Source organism: Bubalus kerabau, chromosome 5 (genome assembly GCF_029407905.1).
Source record: "Bubalus kerabau isolate K-KA32 ecotype Philippines breed swamp buffalo chromosome 5, PCC_UOA_SB_1v2, whole genome shotgun sequence".
In the NCBI taxonomy this organism is placed as follows: Eukaryota; Metazoa; Chordata; class Mammalia; order Artiodactyla; family Bovidae; genus Bubalus; species Bubalus kerabau.
In genome coordinates this window covers 25697699-25717434 of record NC_073628.1, presented here as the reverse complement: position 1 = coordinate 25717434, position 19736 = coordinate 25697699, and the positions used below count along the sequence as shown (strand labels likewise).

General features: G+C 39.4%; 2 protein-coding genes across 2 annotated transcripts; both read left to right on the top strand.

Annotated features, from left to right (window-relative positions):
- The first annotated feature begins 5906 nt into the window (after positions 1-5906).
- Positions 5907-6842, top strand: LOC129653795 (olfactory receptor 10G4-like). The gene has a single exon (XM_055583483.1). It carries the CDS (start codon positions 5907-5909, stop codon positions 6840-6842), a length of 936 nt encoding a protein of 311 aa, XP_055439458.1.
- Positions 6843-17633: 10791 nt separating this feature from the next.
- On the top strand, positions 17634-18563 carry LOC129653794 (olfactory receptor 10G7-like). The gene has a single exon (XM_055583481.1). The coding sequence runs from the start codon at positions 17634-17636 to the stop codon at positions 18561-18563; it is 930 nt and encodes a 309-aa protein (XP_055439456.1).
- The last annotated feature ends 1173 nt before the right edge of the window (positions 18564-19736 follow it).

Sequence of the window (19736 nt, the reverse complement as noted above, 5' to 3'; positions counted from 1 at the left end):
GCATCTGGTCCCATCACTTCATGGCAAATAAAAGGGGAAAAAGTGAGATGACCATTTATGGGTTCTGGGCAATTTTATGTTTAGAATAAACAGTTGTGAGTTTATCTGTATCACTGATAAGGAAATAGGGTAACTGAGTCCTTTTCTCTTAGGCATAAGTACTAGGTGCAGAAAGTCATGAACTCCTCTCAGGAGTGTTTAGATAACAAACACATAGGGAAATATGTAGGTAATTATTAAAAATCTTTCATTAGTCCCTTTCTGTTGTTTTTCTGTTCATCTAGGGAGCCTGAACACCCAAGAGTAATCCTATTCCCTGATAGAGCAAATCAAGTTACATTCCACCTTTCTAGCTATGTGAGTTTCCCTTCTCTGCCCTTAAGTTAATTGGGTCCTTGAACAGAAATGAACCACTCTTTCTCAACAAGCAACCACAGATACACCAGCTCTTTGAGTAGTAACTTGCAAATAAGTGCCTTGACATAGCATGCTGAGTGTTCATTCTTCAGGGTGAAGGGTAAACACAAATGAATTTTATATTTTTATAAATTTATATAGTTATATTTTTATAAATTTAAATATATTAAATTTAAATTATCAATATAGTTATATTTATATATTTGGAGAAGGCAATGGCACCCCACTCCAGTACTCTTGCCTGGAAAATCCCATGGATGGAGGAGCCTCGTAGGCTGCAGTCCATGGGGTCGCTGAGAGTCGGACATGACTGAGCAACTTCACTTTCAGTTCTCACTTTCATGCATTGGAGAAGGAAATGGCAACCTGCTCCAGTGTTCTTGCCTGGAGAATCCCAGGGACGGGGGAGCCTGGTGGGCTGCCGTCTATGGGGTCACACAGAGTCGGACACGACTAAAGTGACTTAGCATAGCATAGCATATTTATATATTTATAAAATATATATACATAATCATGCAGTGAAGGTGAGTTCTTAGAAAGGTAAATTTCTCTCATTTCCACTTGCTTTCTCTCTTAAGCTTTCATTGAGAGATAACATATTGTTATCTAACATCGTTAGATAAGGTATTGCTAATCACTTGTGGTTATCAAGTCTTGACTGTCTTTCACTCTCTGCCTCTGTTTCTATACTTATTCTTTCTCTCTGTATGTGTAATACATAACACAAACTGCAGATATATATATACACACATATATGTATATACACACAACATACACATATCTGTATGTGTACAATTAGTAATAGGGACATATGAAAAGGGACAAAGTTGCTATAGCATAAACAGACAAGTCAAACCCTGTTATCTCTCTCTGATAATGCCAGCCTTAGGTCTCAGGCTACCTTGCAATGCACCTGACGAAAATTTTCATACTTTATCTAATCTCTGGGATTTATCCTGGTGATGGGATCCCACTGGTACAGTAGAAATTTTAGAGATACGTTTGTTTCATTTTTTTGGTTCTGCTACCCACATAGGATATTAGAGTAATTGTCACTGCTATTTACTCTTTCATTTGAAGAATATAGCTTTAATGTAGCTTCAGCCAGATTGACTGGCGAGAGTATCCACTCTGTGTGGGCTTTATTAAGAGCAGAGAACCTCAATTCTCTCACATTGGTGAATCTTTCCTTGAAAAATAGCAACAATCTTGAACTCAACAATATTTTGGATTAAACTAAAAACATCATTTCTGCCTCACTTTCCATTGTACACAATTTCAACTTTTCTTTATATTCAGTTCAGTTCAGATCAGTCACTCAGTTGTGTCTGACTCTTTGCGTCCCCACGTACTGCAGCATGCCAGGCTTCCCTGTCCATCAACAACTCCCGAATCTTGTTCAAATGCATGTCATCGAGTCAGTGATGTCATCCAACAATTTCATCCTCTGTCATCCCTTTCTCCTCCTGCCTTCAATATTTCCCAGGATCAGGGTCTTTCCAATGAGTCAGTTCTTTGCAACAGGAGGCCAAAGTATTGGCGTTTCAGTTTCAGCATAAGTTAGGATGAATATTCAGGACCGATTTTCTTTAGGATGGACTGGTGGGATCTCTTTGCAGTCCAAGGGACTCTCAAGAGTCTTCTCCAACACCACAGTTTAAAAGCATCAATTCCTCAGCACTCAGCTTTCTTTATAGTCCAAGTCTCACACACCCATAAATGACTATTGAAAAAGTCATAGCTTTGACTAGACAGACTTTTTTTTTCAGCTTAATCTTTTTACAATTTTTTTTATTTTTAAACTTTGTTGGCAAAGTAATGTCTCTGCTTTTTAATACACTGTCTAGTTTGGTCATAGCTTTTCTTCCAAGGAGCCAGTGTCTTTTAATTTCATGGCTGCAGTCACCATCTGCAGTGATTGTGGAGCCCCCCAAAATAAAGTCTGTCACTGTTTCCATTGTGTCCCTATGTATTTGCCACAAAGTAATGGGACCGGATGTCATGATCTTAGTTTTTTAATGTTGAGTTTTAAGCCAGCTTTTTCACTCTGTTCTTTCACTTTCATCAAGAGGCTCTTTAGTTCTTTGCTTTCTGCTATAAGTGTGGTGTAATCTGCATATCTGAGGTTATTGATATTTTCCCCAGCAATATTGATTCCAGCTTGTGCTTTGTCCAGCCTGGCATTTCACATGATTTACTCTGCATATAAGTTAAATAAGCAGATTGACAATATACAACCATGACATACTCCTTTCCCTCTTTGGAACCATTCTGTTTTTCATGTACAGTTTTAACTGTTGCTTCTTGACTGGCATGCAGACTTCTCAGAAGGCAGGTAAGGTGGTCTGGTACTCCCATCTCTTGAAGAATTTTCCATTGTTTGTTGTTATCCACACAGTCAAAGGCTTTGGTGTAGTCATTAAAACAGAAGAAGATGTATTTCTGGAACGCTCTTGCTTTTTCCATGATCCAAAGGATGTTGGCAATTTGATCTCTTGTTCCTCTGCCTTTTCTAAATCCAGCTTGAACATCTGAAAGTTCACGATTCATGTACTGCTGAAGCTTGGCTTGGAGAATTTTGAACATTACTTTGCTAGTGTGAGAGATGAGTGCAATTGTGCGGTAGTTTGAGCATTCTTTGGCATTGCCTTTCTTTGGGATTGGAATGAAAACTGACCTTTTCCAGTCCTGTGGCTACTGCTGAGTATTCCAAATTTGCTGGCATATTGAGTGCAGCACTTTCACAGCATCATCTTTCAGGATTTGAAAGAGCCAAACTGAAATTCCATCAAGTCCACTAGTTTTGTTTGTAATGATGCTTCCTAAGGCCCACTTGACTTCACATACCAGGATGTCTGGCTCTAGGTGAATGATCACACCATCGTGATTATCTTGGTCGTGAAGATCTTTTTTGTACAGTTCTTCTGTGTATTCTTGCCACCTCTTCTTAATATCTTCTGCTTCTGTTAGGTCCATACCATTTTTGTCCTTTATAGAGCCCATCTTTGCGTGAAATGTTCCCTTACTATCAATAATCTTCTTGAAGATATCTCTAGTCTTTCCCATTCTATTGTTTTCCTGTATTTCTTTGCACTGAATCACCGAGGAAGACTTTCTTATGTCTCCATGCTATTCTTTGGAACTCTGCATTTAAATGGGTATATCTTTCCTTTTCTCCTTTGCCTTTAGCTTCTCTTCTTTTCTCAGTTATTTGTAAGGCCTCTTCAGACAACAACTTTTCCTTTTTGCGTTTCTTTTTCTTAGGGATGTCATGATCATTGCCTGCTGTAATGTCAGGAACCTCTGTCTATAGTTCTTCAGGCCCTCTATCCGATCTAATCCCTTGAATCTATTTGTCACTTCACTGTATAAGCATAAGGGATTTGATTTAGGTCATACCTGAATGGTCTAGTGGTTTTCCCTACTTTCTTCAATTTCAGTCTGAATTTGGCAATAAGGAGTTCATGATCTGAGCCACAGTCAGCTCCTGGTCTTGTTTTTGCTGTCTGTCTAGAGCTTCTCCATCTTTTGCTGCAAAGAATATAATCAATGTGATTTCAGTGTTGGCCATCTGGTGATGTCCATGTGTAGAGCCTTCTCTGTGTTTTTGGAAGAGAATCTTCCAACATGACCAGTGTTTGTTATGACCAGTGTGTTCCCTTGGCAAAACTGTTAGCTGTTTCCCTGCTTCATTTTGTACTCCAAGGTGAAATTTGCCCGTTACTCCAGATATCTCTTGACTTCCTACTTTTACATTCCAGTCCCCTATAATGAATAAGACATCTTATTTGGGTGTTAGTTCCAGAAGGTCTTGTAGGTCTTGATAGAACTGTTCAACTTCAGCTTCTTCACCTTTACTGGTTGGGGCATAGAGTTGGTACTGTAATATTGAATGGATTGCGTTGGAAATGAACAGAGATCATTCTGTCGTTTTTGAGACTGCACCCAAGTATTGCATTTCAGACTCTTTTGTTGACTATGATGGCTATTCCATTTCTTCTAAGGGATTCTTGCCCACAGTAGTAGATATAGTGATCATCTGAGTTAAATTCACCAATTCCAGTCCATTTAGTTCACTGATTCCTACAATGTCGATGTTCACTCTTACCATTTCCTATTTGACCACTTCTAGTTTGCCTTGATCATGGACCTAACATTCTAGGTTCCTATTCAATATTGTTTTTACAGCATAAGACTTTGCTTCCATCACCAGTCACATCCACAACTGGGTATTGTTTTCGCTTTGGCTCCATCTCTTTCTTCTTTCTGGTGTTATTTTTCCAATATATCTTGATATTAAGTTAACATAGACCTTTTTCTCTTATGTTGATTCTTTCTTGTTACAGGTAGTAGATTTTACATAAGAGTCATATGCTTCATAGAATTGTCTTCTCTTTTGAGGTCATTTCATGGATTTATGAGTATAAGGAATGGAAGATTTGGGGAGAATATCATCTCTTACAAAGCTGATAAGAGAAAGTATTATATTTAAATGTTTAGGATAGAAATCTATATGTGAGAAACTAGCTACTTCCCAGTGGATTGTGGTTGGGAGAACACATATGAAGTTTATATTTTCAGAGCTTCCTAAGTGGCTACATAAAATAAGGCAAATTTGAAGCTAGCTGTGTTGTGATGGTTCATATTTTCTGGATCACATGAGAGGTTGTCAGGATTCTGTATGAAGTTTATAGTTTCTTAACCTGCTCTGAGTTTATTTCCTATATAAATAATTAGTGGTAGTTAGTGAGACACCAGTACCAATACCAGTGATGAAATTTTCCTCAAAATTGTAGCTTTGAAATTGAGAAGTCTCTATAGCACAATGAGAATTTATTTTCTCTCTCTACTCCCTCTCTGTCTCTGTCTTTTTCTCCCTCCATAGCTATAGCTATACATTTAAAATAACAAGGCAACAGCTCCAAATAATTTGATATCATTTACTGAGTACCTATGAATGTCATTACTTTACTAAGTCGTTGTCATTTATTATTATCTTACTTCACTCTGACATTGCCACTGAGACAGGTGATCCTGAACTTCAGATGAGATGAGAGACCAACCTGAAACTTTGATTTCAACATTGTGAGACCTGGAGCATACAACAAGCTAATATGATCCAGAGAAAGTATAAAATAGAAAATTTGGCTTGTTTTATGGTGCTAAGTTAGTAGTATTAATGATACATCAATAGAAACTTGCATGGTTTTCTTCCTTTTTCGCATCTATCTGTGCGTGCCTGTGTGTGTATGTGTGTGTGTGTGTGTGTGTGTGTGTGTGTGTGTGTGACACACAGAGAGAATGAAAGGGATATAAGAGAGAGAAGATGAAATAGTTCTATCTCTTTTTTTAAAGGGAGGTTTGTGGTAAGCAAAGTTGAGTATGACTCTAGAATTACAGACCATGTATAATGAAGTTCTCAGTTCTCAATAAAATGTTGGATGCTATTGATATACCCACACAGACAGAGAGACCAAAAGTGTGGAGAAATGAGAAACATGAGCATAGTGACAACGTTCATCCTCATGGGCTTTCCCCATTCACCAGAGCTGGACACATTCCTCTTTGGAATCTTCCTGGTGATCTATGCCCTCACTGTGGTGGGGAACCTTCTCATCCTGCTGGTGATCACAGTGGATCCCCGCCTGCACACCCCCATGTACTACTTCCTGAGCAACCTGTCCTTCATTGACATGTGGTTCTCCACGGTCACTGTGCCCAAAATGCTGATGACCCTGGTGTCCCCAGAAGGCAGTCCTGTCTCCTTTCCCAGCTGTGTGGCCCAGCTCTACTCCTTCCACTTCCTGGGCAGCACCGAGTGCTTCCTCTACACTGTCATGTCCTATGACCGCTTCCTGGCCATCAGTTACCCGCTCAGGTATGCCAGCATGATGAGTGGGAGGATGTGCGCTCTCCTGGCCACAACCACGTGGCTCAGTGGCTCTGTGCACTCTGCTGTCCAGACCACACTGACGTTCCGTTTGCCCTTCTGTGGACCCAACCAGATCCAGCATTACTTTTGTGATGCACCACCCATCCTCAAACTGACCTGTGCAGACACCTCTGCCAACGAGTTGGTGATCTTTGTCAACATTGGGGTGGTGGCTTCAGGCTGCTTTCTTCTTATAGTGCTGTCCTACATGTCCATCGTCCACTCCATCCTGAAGATCCGCACCTCAGAAGGGAAATGGAGAGCCTTCCAGACCTGTGCCTCCCACTGCACTGTGGTCTTTTGCTTCTTTGTTCCCTGTGTTTTCATTTACCTGAGACCAGGCTCCAAGGAGGCTATGGACAGGATTGTGGCTGTTTTCTACACTGTGATGACGCCCCTTCTGAACCCTGTGGTCTACACCCTGAGGAACAAGGAAGTGAAGAAAGCTCTGTTGAAGCTTAAAGACAAAGTAGTGCATTCACAGAGCAAATAATCTCTGCAATGTAGACTTGCTCAGTTAACAAATATAGTAATAGAATAGTATAGTGAAACATAGAAATATAAGAGTGTATAGTACAATATATGATTTTATCAGTGCAAAATATTTTGTATATAAAGTTCTCAGTGTTAATCTTTATCCAAACTTCTTAGTCAGAAACATTTGTTCCAAGGATTTTTTTCAAATTGAAAAAATTACAAATATTTTATTTATGATAAACATGCTAAATTTTGATCTATGAAGTCTTTTCTCTGCAACATGTTTATTTTACCTTTCCTTCTAATTTTTTTCATATACAATTGGCATATAACACAATTTTTACCATTTTAAAGGGTGAATATTCAACTTGGATCTTGGATGCAGAATAATGAGCTATGTATATATACCTAAGTTGATAATATGCTTTTTTGCTTTTGTCTTATGCACATAAACTGGGGACACAGCTTAAGAACAGCCAAAATTATCAGAGTCACTTACTGAGGCAGCTGTGCACCTGCCTCCTCAGTTCTTGTGTGTGTGTGTGTGTGTGTGCGCACGTGCACGCATGTGCATGCCTGTGTGTGTGTTTGCATGAAGGTCCCAAGGTAACTGCCCTGCTTTCCAGGACCTCTTGACCCTGGTCAGTGCTCCCACACTGAAAGAGTCCCACACGTCTGAGAGGATTGTTGTCTCTCCAGATAGGTCTGCCAGGACAAGCTGTGGATCTGAGAGGCTCCTTTCAGAGACTGGGAACCATCACCACCTTCATAGAGCCCTGAGGTTTCTCAGGTTTGGTCAGTGTGATCAGGAGGAAGCTACCATCAGACACCTCTAGTCTCCATCACATAATCTGGCCTTAAATTCCTGTATTAATGGACCTGATGCTTATATTCAGCACAAACATTCTATGCTGGGTCATTTCACTATGGGTGGTGATGAAGGTCATGCTGCTCAGAGAGCACCTTCTCTCAATATTTCAGAGTCTTGGAAATTCAGATTCACCAAATCTCAATCTGCTCTAGGACAGGGACACCCTACATTGTAGGCTGGAGGCAAGGGTGATTGCTATTTAGAAAGAAAGTCGAAAAATTAATGTGTAATTAAATCACTTGGCATCATGGGATTTCAACATATTTCTTTCACAAATTAGAAAAATTAGGCCTAGTAAAGATAAAACACCCTAAAACCCCCCAGTGCATAGCTACACAGCCCATACAAGTGGACTTCCATGTGCAATGGGTGAAGTGTTATAACTGCATGTAGACAAAAGCAAATATTGGTTCAAATAAGGTTAGAAATAGTTTTATGCTTTGTATCTCTGTTTTTCAGCTGTGAAAGACTTTCTCTAGCAATACTGTTTGGAGGATTCAATGAGTTAATAGAAGTAAAAGTGCTTTGAGAACTGAAAGTGTTGGTCATTCAGTCCTGTCTGACTTTTGTGACTCTGTGGACTCTAGTAGTACTGTACACAATAGTTTCTTAATTAAAGTTTTAAAATTCAAACCTGGGACCACCAGCTAGATAGCCTGATTCTCAGTTCAATGCTTTTACAAACTATTTTCGTGAATGACTAGTGATTCATGCATCTTCAAAAGTACAGTAATTTGAAGATGGCGTGAATGTAATTTTCTTTAAATAATGGATAATAAATTAGTATCATGATTAACACAATTATTGACAATGCAATTATTCCAAATGTTTTGATAAATTTAATATTCACATATTTACTAGTTTTCAAGTAATTTAACTGCAATAAAGTCCATGAAACATTAAAATTATATGGAATTAAATTATTCTGGAACAATTCAGAGGCAAAAACATAAATGTTATTGAGCTTGGGATATACCACACACCTTATTTATTCTTTACTAGAGACTTTATTATTACCCAAACCCTATGCCATAGGTACTATTGATACATAATATGAGAAAACTGAAGATGATTAGGTTCCTTACTCAAATTCACAGTTAGTATGGAATGTGGTTAAGGCTTAATCCTAAATGGGTTAGGTTGAGTCATTCAGTCTTGTCTGACTCTTTGCGACCCCAGGGACTGTAAGCTTCCAGGCTCCTCTGTCCATGGATTTTCTGGGCAAGAGTACTAGAGTGGGTTGCCATTTGCTTCTCCCAAGAGATCTTCCCAACCCGGGGATCAAACCCAGGTCTCCCGCGTTACAGGCAGATGCTTTACCATCTGAGCCACCAGGGAAGCCCTGCACACAAATACGCAAATATCCAGCACAAAAACCCATGGAGTGAAATTCTAGCCTGTATTGGTATAACAGAATTTCAGGAACATTTTAATTCTTTGAGGACTAAACATCAGTTAACATCAATAAGCACTGAAATAACAAAGAACTGAATTTTGTACAGTTGTGTGTAGTTTATATATCAAATTTAGGCATTTTTTCAAAAGCTAATTTCCCCCCATATACTATGAAAAGCACTTTAGCTACCCTAATTCTGCCTGACTTAGATTCTAGGTGCTTTGTAACACTATATATTTTTGAGCTCCAAATTAAGTTGTGGACTTCTCAAGGAAAAATATTGTCTTTTCTTGTAGTAATCCACTTTCATAAATGTTGGTCTCATTTCTTTAAGATGCTCTCCCTGCTACAGACTCTTTCCACTTCCCAGTATGTTTATACTTTCTGAGGGACTCAACTTCTGATGCACACTCATAATTTCAGATATCACTCCTAAACAGGGGCCTTCTCTTTCTGTCCATGCTGTTTCTGCCTTCTTTGTTCAAGTCCCTAATAACTTTAGTTTGTCAGATATTTCTGTTAGTAGATAAAGCTATTGCATCAAATTTTATGTGTTTAAACACTTTTCCCACTTATTCAACATTTGCCTCTTATGTGCTATGATTGTCCCAGCAAAATGTATGCTGAAGCTCAGAGGGTCTGCCCATAATCCTTCCTTATACCCTTCTTTTAAAATTGAAAGAATAGTAAGAGAGATAAATAGAGAAAGATGAGACAGATGGGACAACATGAAAAAGCTCTGGAAAATAAAGTACAATAATGGATAATTGAAATACTTCATTAAAAATTTTTTACATTATCAAATATTAATTGGAACAGCATTATTTGTAAATATTTCATTATGTCATTGTTATGCCCTAAGAGTTACAAGTGCTGTTCTCAAAACAGGAAAATAAAAAGAGTAAAATAATTCACAATTGGTACTGCACTTAAGGAATGATGCTGTTGTTCAGTCGCTCAGTCACGTCTGTCTCTATTTGACCACATGTACTGCAGAACACCAGGCCTCCCTGTTCTTCACCATCTCCCAGAGCCTGCTCAAATTCATGTCCACTGACTTGGTGATGCCATCCAACCATCTCGTCCTCTGTTATTCCCTTCTCTTCCTGCCTTCAATTTTTCTTAGTATCATGGTTTTCTCCAGTGAGTCAGTTCTTTGCATCAGGTGGCCAAAGTATTGGAGCTTCAGCTTCAGCATCAGTCCTTCCAATGAATATTCAGGGCTGATTTCCTTTAGGATTTACTGGTTTGATCTCCTTGCAGTCCAAGGGATTCTCAAGAGTCTCCTCCAACACCACAGTTCAAAAGCATCAATTCTTCGGCGCTCAGCTTTCTTTATAGTCCAACTCACATCCATACATGACTACTGGAAAAACTATAGCCTTTACTAGACAGACCTTTGTTGACAAAGTAATATCTCTGCTTTTTAATATGCTGTCTAGGTTGCTCATAACTTTTCTTCCAAGGAGCAAGCGTCTTTTAATTTCACAGCTGCAGTCACCATCTGCAGTGATTTTGGACCCCACTGTCACTGTTTCCATTGCTTCCCCATCTATTTGCCATGAAGTGATGTGACAAGATGCCATGATCTTAGTTTTTTGAATGTTGAGCTTTAAGCCAACTTTTTCACTCTCCTCTTTCACCTTCATCAAGAAGCTCTTTAGTTCCTCTTTGCTTTCTGCTGTAAGGGTGGTGTCATCTGCATATCTGAGGTTATTGATATTTCTCCTCCTGCTGCTGCTGCTGGTAAGTCGCTTCAGTCGTGTCCGACTCTGTGTGACTCTAGAGACGGCAGCCCGCCAGGTTTCCCCGTCCCTGGGATTCTCCAGGCAAGAATGCTGGAGTGGCTTGCCATTTTCTTTTCCAATGCATGAAAGTGAAAAGTGAAAGTGAAGTCGCTCAGTCATGTCTGACTCCTAGCGACCCCATGGACTGTAGCCTACCAGGCTCCTCCGTCCATGGGATTTGCCAGGCGAGTACTGGAGTGGGTTGCCATTGCCTAGCAATCTGGATTCTAGTTTGGGCTTCACGCAGTCTGGCATTTCTCACGATGTACTCTGCATATAAGTTAAATAAGCAGAGTGACAATGTACAGCCTTGATGAACTCCTTTCCCAATTTTGAACCAGTCCATTTTTTCATGTCCAGTTCTAACTGTTGCTTCTTGACCTGCCTACAGGTTTCTCAGGAATGATGAAAGCTGAGTGAAACTTTCAACATACTGTGCTGTATTTTGATGTATTCTCTTGAGACTCTCCGGAGAAGGCAATGGCAACCCACTCCGGTACTCTTGCCTGGAAAATCCCATGGACGGAGGAGCCTCGTAGGCTGCGGTCCATGGGGTTGCTAAGAGTTGGACACAACTAGTGACTTCACTCGGAGAAGGAAATGGCAATGCACTCCAGTACTCTTGCCTGGAAAATCCCATGGACGGAGGAGCCTGGTAGGCTGCAGTCCATGGGGTCGCTAGAGTTGCACACGACTGAGCGACTTCACTTTCACTTTTCACTTTCATGCACTGGAGAAGGAAATGGCAACCCACTCCAGTGATCTTGCCTGGAGAATCCCAGGGACAGGGAAGCTTGGTGGGCTGCCGTCTATGGGGTCGCACAGATAGGACACGACTGAAGCGACTTAGCAGCAGCAACAGCAGCAGCGACTTCACTTTCACTTTTAACTTTCATGCATTGGAGAAGGAAATGGCAACCCACTCCAGCGTTCTTGCCTGGAGAATCCCAGGGATGGGGAAGCCTGGTGGGCTGCCGTCTATGGGGTTGCACAGAGTCGGACATGACTGAAGCAACTTAGTAGCAGCAGCAGCTTGAGACTCTCCTTGAAGCTTGAGACTCGCCTTGAAATAACTGAAATAACTTCTGTGGAGCCCTGAACTTATCCTCGGAGACATTATTATGGTGTTGTTCCTCTGTTAACCTGATATTTAAAAATATTGTTTGTAATAACATGATGTGTATTATTGATTCCTTGAAGCCGTATTCTCTGAGTTTATTAGTACTTGAAAAGGATCCTAAATTATAAGAAGTAAATAGTTAACACAGAATCTGGCTCAACTCCATAATGAATATGGATGACTTAGAGTGGAAAAGATGGCTTAAAACTCAACATTCAAGACACTAAGATCATGGCGTCTGGTCCCATCACTTCATGGCAAATAAAAGGGGAAAAAGTGAGATGACCGTTTATGGGTTCTGGGCAATTTTATGTTTAGAATAAACAGTTGTGAGTTTATCTGTATCACTGATAAGGGTAACTAAGTCCTTCTTTCCTTTTAGGCATAAGTACTAGCTCCAAAAAGTCATAAACTCTCAGGAGTGTTTAGATAACAAACACATAGGGAAATATGTAGGTAGTTATTAAAAATCTTTCATTTGTCCCTTTCTGTTGTTTTTCTGTTCATCTAGGGAGCCTGAACACCCAAGAGTAATCCTATTCCCTGAGAAAGCAAATCAAGTTACATTCTACCTTTCTAGCTACCTGAGTTTCCATTGTCTGTCCTTAAGTTAATTGGGTTCTTGAACAGAAATGAACCACTCTTTCTCAACAAGCAATCACAGATATACCAGCTCTTTGAGTAGTAACTTGCAAATAAGTGCCTCGACATAGCATGCTGAGTGTTCAACATTCTCCAGGGTAAAGCTTAAACACAAATGAATTTTATATTGAAATAATCATGCAGTGAAGGTGAGTTCTTAGAAAGGTAAATTTCTCTCATTTCCACTTGCTTTCCCTCTTAAGCTTTCACTGACATTTAAGATATTGTTATCTAACATTGTTAGATAAGACATTGATAACCACTTGTGGTTATCAAGTCTTGACTGTCTTTCACTCTCTGTTTCTATTCTTATTCTTTCTCTCTGTATGTGTAATACACATGCACAACTGCACACATATATATATATATACACACACACACACACATATATGTATATACACACACAACATATACATATCTTTATATGTACAATTAGTAATAGGGACCTAGGGACCTAGGGATTAGAAAAGGGACAAAGTTGCTACAGCATAAACAGACAAGTCAAACCCTGTTATCTCTCTCTGATAATGCCAGCCTTAGGTCTCAGGCTGCCTTGCAATTCACCCGATGAAAAATTTCATACTTTATCTGATCTATGGGATTTATACTGGTGATGGGATCCCACTGGTACAGTAGAAATTTTAGAGATACGTTTGTTTCATTTTTTTGGTTCTGATACCCACATAGGATATTAGAGTAATTGTCACTGCTATTTACTCTTTCATTCGAAGAATATAGCTTTAATTTAGCTTAAGCCAGATTGTCTGGAGATAGTATCTATTCTGTGTGGACTTTATTAAGAGAAGAGAGCCTCATTTCTCTCACATTGGTGAATCTTTCCTTGAAAAATAGCAACAATCCTGAATTAAAAACATCATTTCTGCCTCACTTTCCATTGTACACAATTTCAGCTTTTCTTGATATTCAGTTCAGTTAGATCAGTCTCTGAGTTGTGTCTGACTCTTTGTGACCCCACGTACTGCAGCATGCCAGGCTTCCCTGTCCATCACGAACTCCCGAAGCTTGCTCAACCTCGTGTCCATTGAGTTGGTGATGCCTACAACCATTTCATCCTCTGTCATCCCTTTCTCCTCCTGCCTTCAATCTTTCCCAGGATCAGGGTCTTTTCCATTGAGTCACTTCTTCACATCAAAGTATTAGAGTTTCAGCTTCAGCATCAGTCCTTTCAATGAATATTCAGGGCTGCTTTCCTTTAGGATGGACTGGTGGGATCTCCTTGCAGTCCAAGGGACTCTCAAGAGTCTTCTCCAACACTACAATTCAAAAGCATCAATTCTTTGACACTTAACTTTCTTTATAGTTCAGCTCTCACATCCATACATGACTACTGGGAAGACCATAGCTTTAATTAGATGGACTTTTGTTGGCAAAGTAATGTTTCTGCTTTTTAATAGCTTTTCTTCCAAGGAGCAAGCGTCTTTTAATTACCCAGCTGCAGTCAGCATCTGCAGTGATTTTGGAGCCCAAGAAAATAAAGTCTGTCACTGTTTCCATTGCTTCCCCATCTATTTGCCATGAGGTGATGGGACTGGATGTCATTATCTTAATTTTTGAATGTGGAGTTTTAAGCCAACTTTTTCATTCTCTGCATTCACTTCTATCAAGTAGCTCTTTAGTTCTTCTGCACTTTCTGCTATAAGGGTGGTGTTATCTTTGTATCTGAGGTTATTGATATTTTTCTCAGCAATCTTGATTTCAGCTTGTGCTTTGTCCAGCCCATCATTTTGGATGATATATTCTGCATGTAAGTTAAATAATAAGGTTGACAGTATACAACCATGACATACTCCTTTCCCTATTTGGAACCAGTCTGTTGTTCCATGTCCAGTTCTAACCGTTGCTTCTTGACCTGCATACAGATTTCTCAGGAGGCAGGTTAGGTGGTCTGGTATTCCCATCTCTTTCAGAATTTTCCACAGTTTATTGTGATCCACACAGTCAAAGGCTTTGGCATAGTTAATAAAGCAGAAGTTTTTCTGGAACTCTCTTGCTTTTTCGATGACCCAACGGATGTTGGTAATTTGATCTCTGGTTCCTTTGCCTTTTCTAAATTCAGCTTGAACATCTGGAAGTTCACGGTTCACGTCCTGCTGAAGCCTGGTTTGGAGAATTTTGAGCATTACTTTGCTTGCATGTGAGATGAGTGCAATTGTGTGGTAGTTTGAGCATTCTTTGGCATTGCCTTTCTTTGGAATTGGAATGAAAATTGACCTTTTCCAGTCCTGTGGCCACTGCTGGGTTTTCCAAATTTGCTGGCATATTGAGTGCAGCACTTTCACAGCACCATCTTCCAGGATTTGAAATAGCTCAACTGGAATTCTATCACCTCCACTAGCTTTGTTCGTAGTGATGCTTTCTAAGGCCCACTTGACTTCACATTCCAGGATGTCTGGCTCTAGGTAAGTGATCACATCATTGTGATTATCTTGGTCATGAAGATCTTTTCTGTACAGTTCTTCTGTGTATTCTTGCCACCTCTTCTTAATATCTTCTGCTTCTGTTAGGTCCATATCATTTCTGTCCTTTATCAAGCCCATCTTTGCATGAAATGTTCCCTTGGTATCTCTAATTTTCTTAAAGAGATCTGTAGTCTTTCTCATTCTATTGTTTTCCTCTATTTCTTTGTATTGATCACTGAGGAAGACTTTCTTATGTCTCCATGCTATTTTTTGGAACTCTGCATTTAAATGGGTATATCTTTCCTTTTCTCCTTTGCCTTTAGTTTCTTTTCTTTTCTCAACTATTTGTAAGGCCTCCTCAGATAAGCATTTTGCCTCTTTGTGTTTCTTTTTCTTGGGGATGGTCATGATCACTGCCTCCTGTACAATGTCAGGAACCTCCATCCATAGTTCTTCAGGTGCTCTTGTCTATCAGATCTTATCACTTGAATCTATTTTTCACTTCCACTGTATAATTGTAAGGGATTTGATTTATGTTATACCTGAATGGTCTAGTGGTTTTCCCTACTTCCTTCAGTTTAAAAGTTTGAATTCTGCAATAAGGAGTTCATGATCTGAGCCACAGTCAGCTCCCCATCTTGTTTTTGCTCATTGTATAGCACTTCTCCATCTTTGGCCACAAAGAATGTAATCAATGTGATTTCCTTATTGAGCATCTGGTGATGTCCATGTGTAGAGTCTTCTCTGTGTTGTTGGAAGAGGGTGTTTGCTATGACCAATGCATTCCCTTGGCAAAACTCTGTTAGCTGTTTCCCTGCTTCATTTTGTACTCCAAGGCCAAATTTGCCTATTACTCCAGGTATCTCTTGACTTCCTACTTTTGTGTGCCAGTCCCCTGTAATGAATAGGACATCTTTATTGGGTGTTAGTTCTAGAAGGTCTTGTAGGTCTTGATAGAACCGTTCAACTTCAGCTTCTTCAGCATTAATATTGAATGGTTTGCCTTGGAAATGAGCAGAGATCATTCTGTCATTTTTGAGACTGTACCCACATACTGCATTTTGGATTCTTTTGTTGACTGTGATGTCTACTCCATTTTTTCTAAGGGATTCTTGCCCACAGTAGTAGATATAATGGTCATCTGAGTTAAATTTGCTGATTCCAGTCCATTTTAGTTCACTGATTCCTAAAATGTTGATGTTCACTCTTTCCATCTCCTGTTAGACCACTTCCAATTTGCCTTCATTCATGGATCTAAGATTCCAGGTTCCTATGCAATATTTTTCTTTACAGTATCGTACTTTACTTGCATCACCAGTCACATCCACAACTGGGTGTTGTTCTCATTTTGGCCCCATCTCTTCTTTCTTTCTGGTGTTATTTGTTCAATATTTCTTGATATTAAATTAACATAGGTCCTTTTCTTTTGTTCTTCCTTGTTACAGGTAGTAGGTTTTACATAAGAATCATATGCTTCATAGAGTTAATTGTCTTCTCTTTTGAGGTCATTTCATGGATTTATGAGTATAAGGAATGGAAGATTGGGGGAGAATATCATCTCTAACAAAGCTGATAAGAGAAAATATTATGTTTAAACATTTAGGATAGAAATATGTATGTGAGAAACCAGCCGCTTCCCACTGGATTGTGGTTGGGAGAACACATATGAAGTTTATATTTTCAATGCCTTATCAATGACTGCATAAAAGAAGACAAGTTTGAGGCTAGCAGTGTTGTGATGGTTGATATTTTCTGGATCACATGAGAGGTTGTCAGGATTCTGTATGAAGTTTATAGTTTCTTAACCTGCTCTAAGATTATTTCCCATGTAAACAGTTAGTGGTAGTTAGTGAGACACTAGTACCAATACCAGTGATGAAATTTTCCTCAAAATTGTAGCTTTGAAATTGAGAAGTCTCTATAGCACAATGAGAATTTATTTTCTCTCTCTACTCCCTGTCTGTCTCTGTCTTTCTCTCCCTCCATAGCTATAGCTATACATTTAAAAAGCAAGGCAACAGCTTCATATAATTTGGTATCATTTACTGAATACCTGTGAATGTCATTACTTTACTAAGTAGTTGTCATTTATTATCTTACTTCACTCTGACATTGTCACTGAGGCAGGTGATCCTGAACTTCAGATGAGATGAGAGACCATCCTGAAACTTTGATTTCAACATTGTGAGACCTGGAGCATACAACAAGCTAACATGATCCAGAGAAAGTATAAAATAGAAAATTTGGCTTGTTTTATGGTGCTAAGTTAGTGTTCATGATATATCAATAGAAATTTGTGTGGTTTTTTTCCCTTTTTGACATCTATCTGTGTGTGCCTCTGTGTGTGTGTGTGTGTGTGTGTGTGTGTGTGAGAGAGAGAGAGAGAGAGAGAAAGTGAGAGGGATATAAGAGAGAGAAGATGAAATCGTTCTATCTCCTTTTTCAAGGGAGATTTGTGGTAAGCAAAGTTGAGTATGACTTGTATAATGCAGTTCTCAGTTCTCAATAAAATGTTAGATGCTCTTGATGTTCCCATAGAGAGAGAGAGAGAGAGACCAAAAGTGTGGAGAAATGACGAACATGAGCGTAGTGACAACGTTCATCCTCATGGGCTTTCCCCATTCACCAGAGCTGGACACATTCCTCTTTGGAATCTTCCTGGTGATCTATGTCCTCACTGTGGTGGGGAACCTTCTCATCCTGCTGGTGATCACAGTGGATCCCCGCCTGCACACCCCCATGTACTACTTCCTGAGCAACCTGTCCTTCATTGACATGTGGTTCTCCATGGTCACTGTACCCAAAATGCTGATGACCCTGGTGTCCCCAGAAGGCAGTCCTGTCTCCTTTCCCAGCTGTGTGGCCCAGCTCTACTCCTTCCACTTCCTGGGCAGCACCGAGTGCTTCCTCTACACCGTCATGTCCTATGACTGCTTCCTGGCCATCAGTTACCCGCTCAGGTATGCCAGCATGATGAGTGGGAGGATGTGCGCTCTCCTGGCCACAACCACGTGGCTCAGTGGCTCTGTGCACTCTGCTGTCCAGACCACACTGACATTCCGTTTGCCCTTCTGTGGACCCAACCAGATCCAGCATTACTTTTGTGATGCACCACCCATCCTCAAACTGACCTGTGCAGACACCTCTGCCAACGAGTTGGTGATCTTTGTCAACATTGGGGTGGTGGCTTCAGGCTGCTTTCTTCTTATAGTGCTGTCCTACATGTCCATCGTCCACTCCATCCTGAAGATCCGCACCTCAGAAGGGAGATGGAGAGCCTTCCAGACCTGTGCCTCCCACTGCACTGTGGTCCTTTGCTTCTTTGGCCCTGGTGTTTTCATTTACCTGAGACCAGGCTCCAAGGAGGCTATGGACAGGATTGTGGCTGTTTTCTACACTGTGATGACGCCCCTTCTGAACCCTGTGGTCTACACCCTGAGGAACAAGGACGTGAAGAAAGCTCTGTTGACACTTAAAGTAGTGCATTCACAGAGCAAATAATCTCTGTAATGAAGATACACTTATTTAACAAAGTTAGTAATATAATTTAGTGATCAATAAGAAATGTATTACAGTTATATATCTCGGTGTTTAACTTTATCCAAATCTGCTACTCAGGAATATTTGTTTAATGAATGTTTCTGAGGAATGTTATTATAAAAACCACATTATATTTTTAAACATGATTTTCCAGTTTATTAATTTAGTAAAATGAAAACATTTTTTCTTTTAAAAAATTTTTTTTTAAAATTTAAATTTATTTATTTTAATTGGAGGCTAATTACTTTACAATATGTCAGCAGATGAATGGATAAGAAAGCTGTGGTACATATACACAATGGAGTATTACTCAGCCATTAAAAAGAATACATTTGAATCAGTTCTAATGAGGTGGATGAAACTGGAGCTTATTATACAGAGTGAAGTAAGCCAGAAAGAAAAACACCAATACAGTATACTAATGCATATATATGGAATTTAGAAAGACGGTAATGATAACCCTGTATGCAAGACAGCAAAAGAGACACAGATGTATAGAACAGTCTTTTGAAAACATATATTTTCTTAAACTGCATAGCTCCTTATAATATAATTTGGTTTAATCTTTTTTTTTAATTGAAGAATTACAATTTTTGTTTTAGGGTATAGTTGATCTAAAATGTGTTAGTTTCAGGTGTACAGCATAGTGATTCAGTTATACATATACATGTATTCATTCTTTTTCAGATTCTTTTCCCACTTAGGTTATTGAAGAATATTGAATAGAGTTCCCTGGGCTATTTAGTAGGTCCTTGTCAGTTATCTATTTCATATATAGTAGTGTGTGTGTGTGTGTGTGTGTTTGTGTTAAACCCAGGGTCTTCCCTCTCCCCCTTCTTCCCCACCATGTTTCTCCTTGGTAACCATATGTTTGTTTTTGAAATCTGAGTCTGTTTCTGTTTTGTAAATAAGTACTTTTATATCATTTTAGAAATTAGATTTTACAAGTGAATCATATCATTTGATATGTATCTTTGTATGACTTACTTCACTTAGTATGAGAATCTCTGGGTCCATCCATGTTGTTACAAACGGTATTATTTCATTCTTTTTAATGGTTGAGTAATATTCCATTGTAATTTTTTAAATGGAAGGATAATTGCTTTACAGAATTTTGTTGTTTTCTGTCAAACA

What these genes read in the sequence shown, in the direction of transcription:
- LOC129653794 (XM_055583481.1), top strand. Translation starts at nt 17,634, where the DNA reads ATGACGAACATGAGCGTAGTGACAACGTTCATCCTCATGGGCTTTCCC.
- LOC129653795 (XM_055583483.1), top strand. Translation starts at nt 5,907, where the DNA reads ATGAGAAACATGAGCATAGTGACAACGTTCATCCTCATGGGCTTTCCC.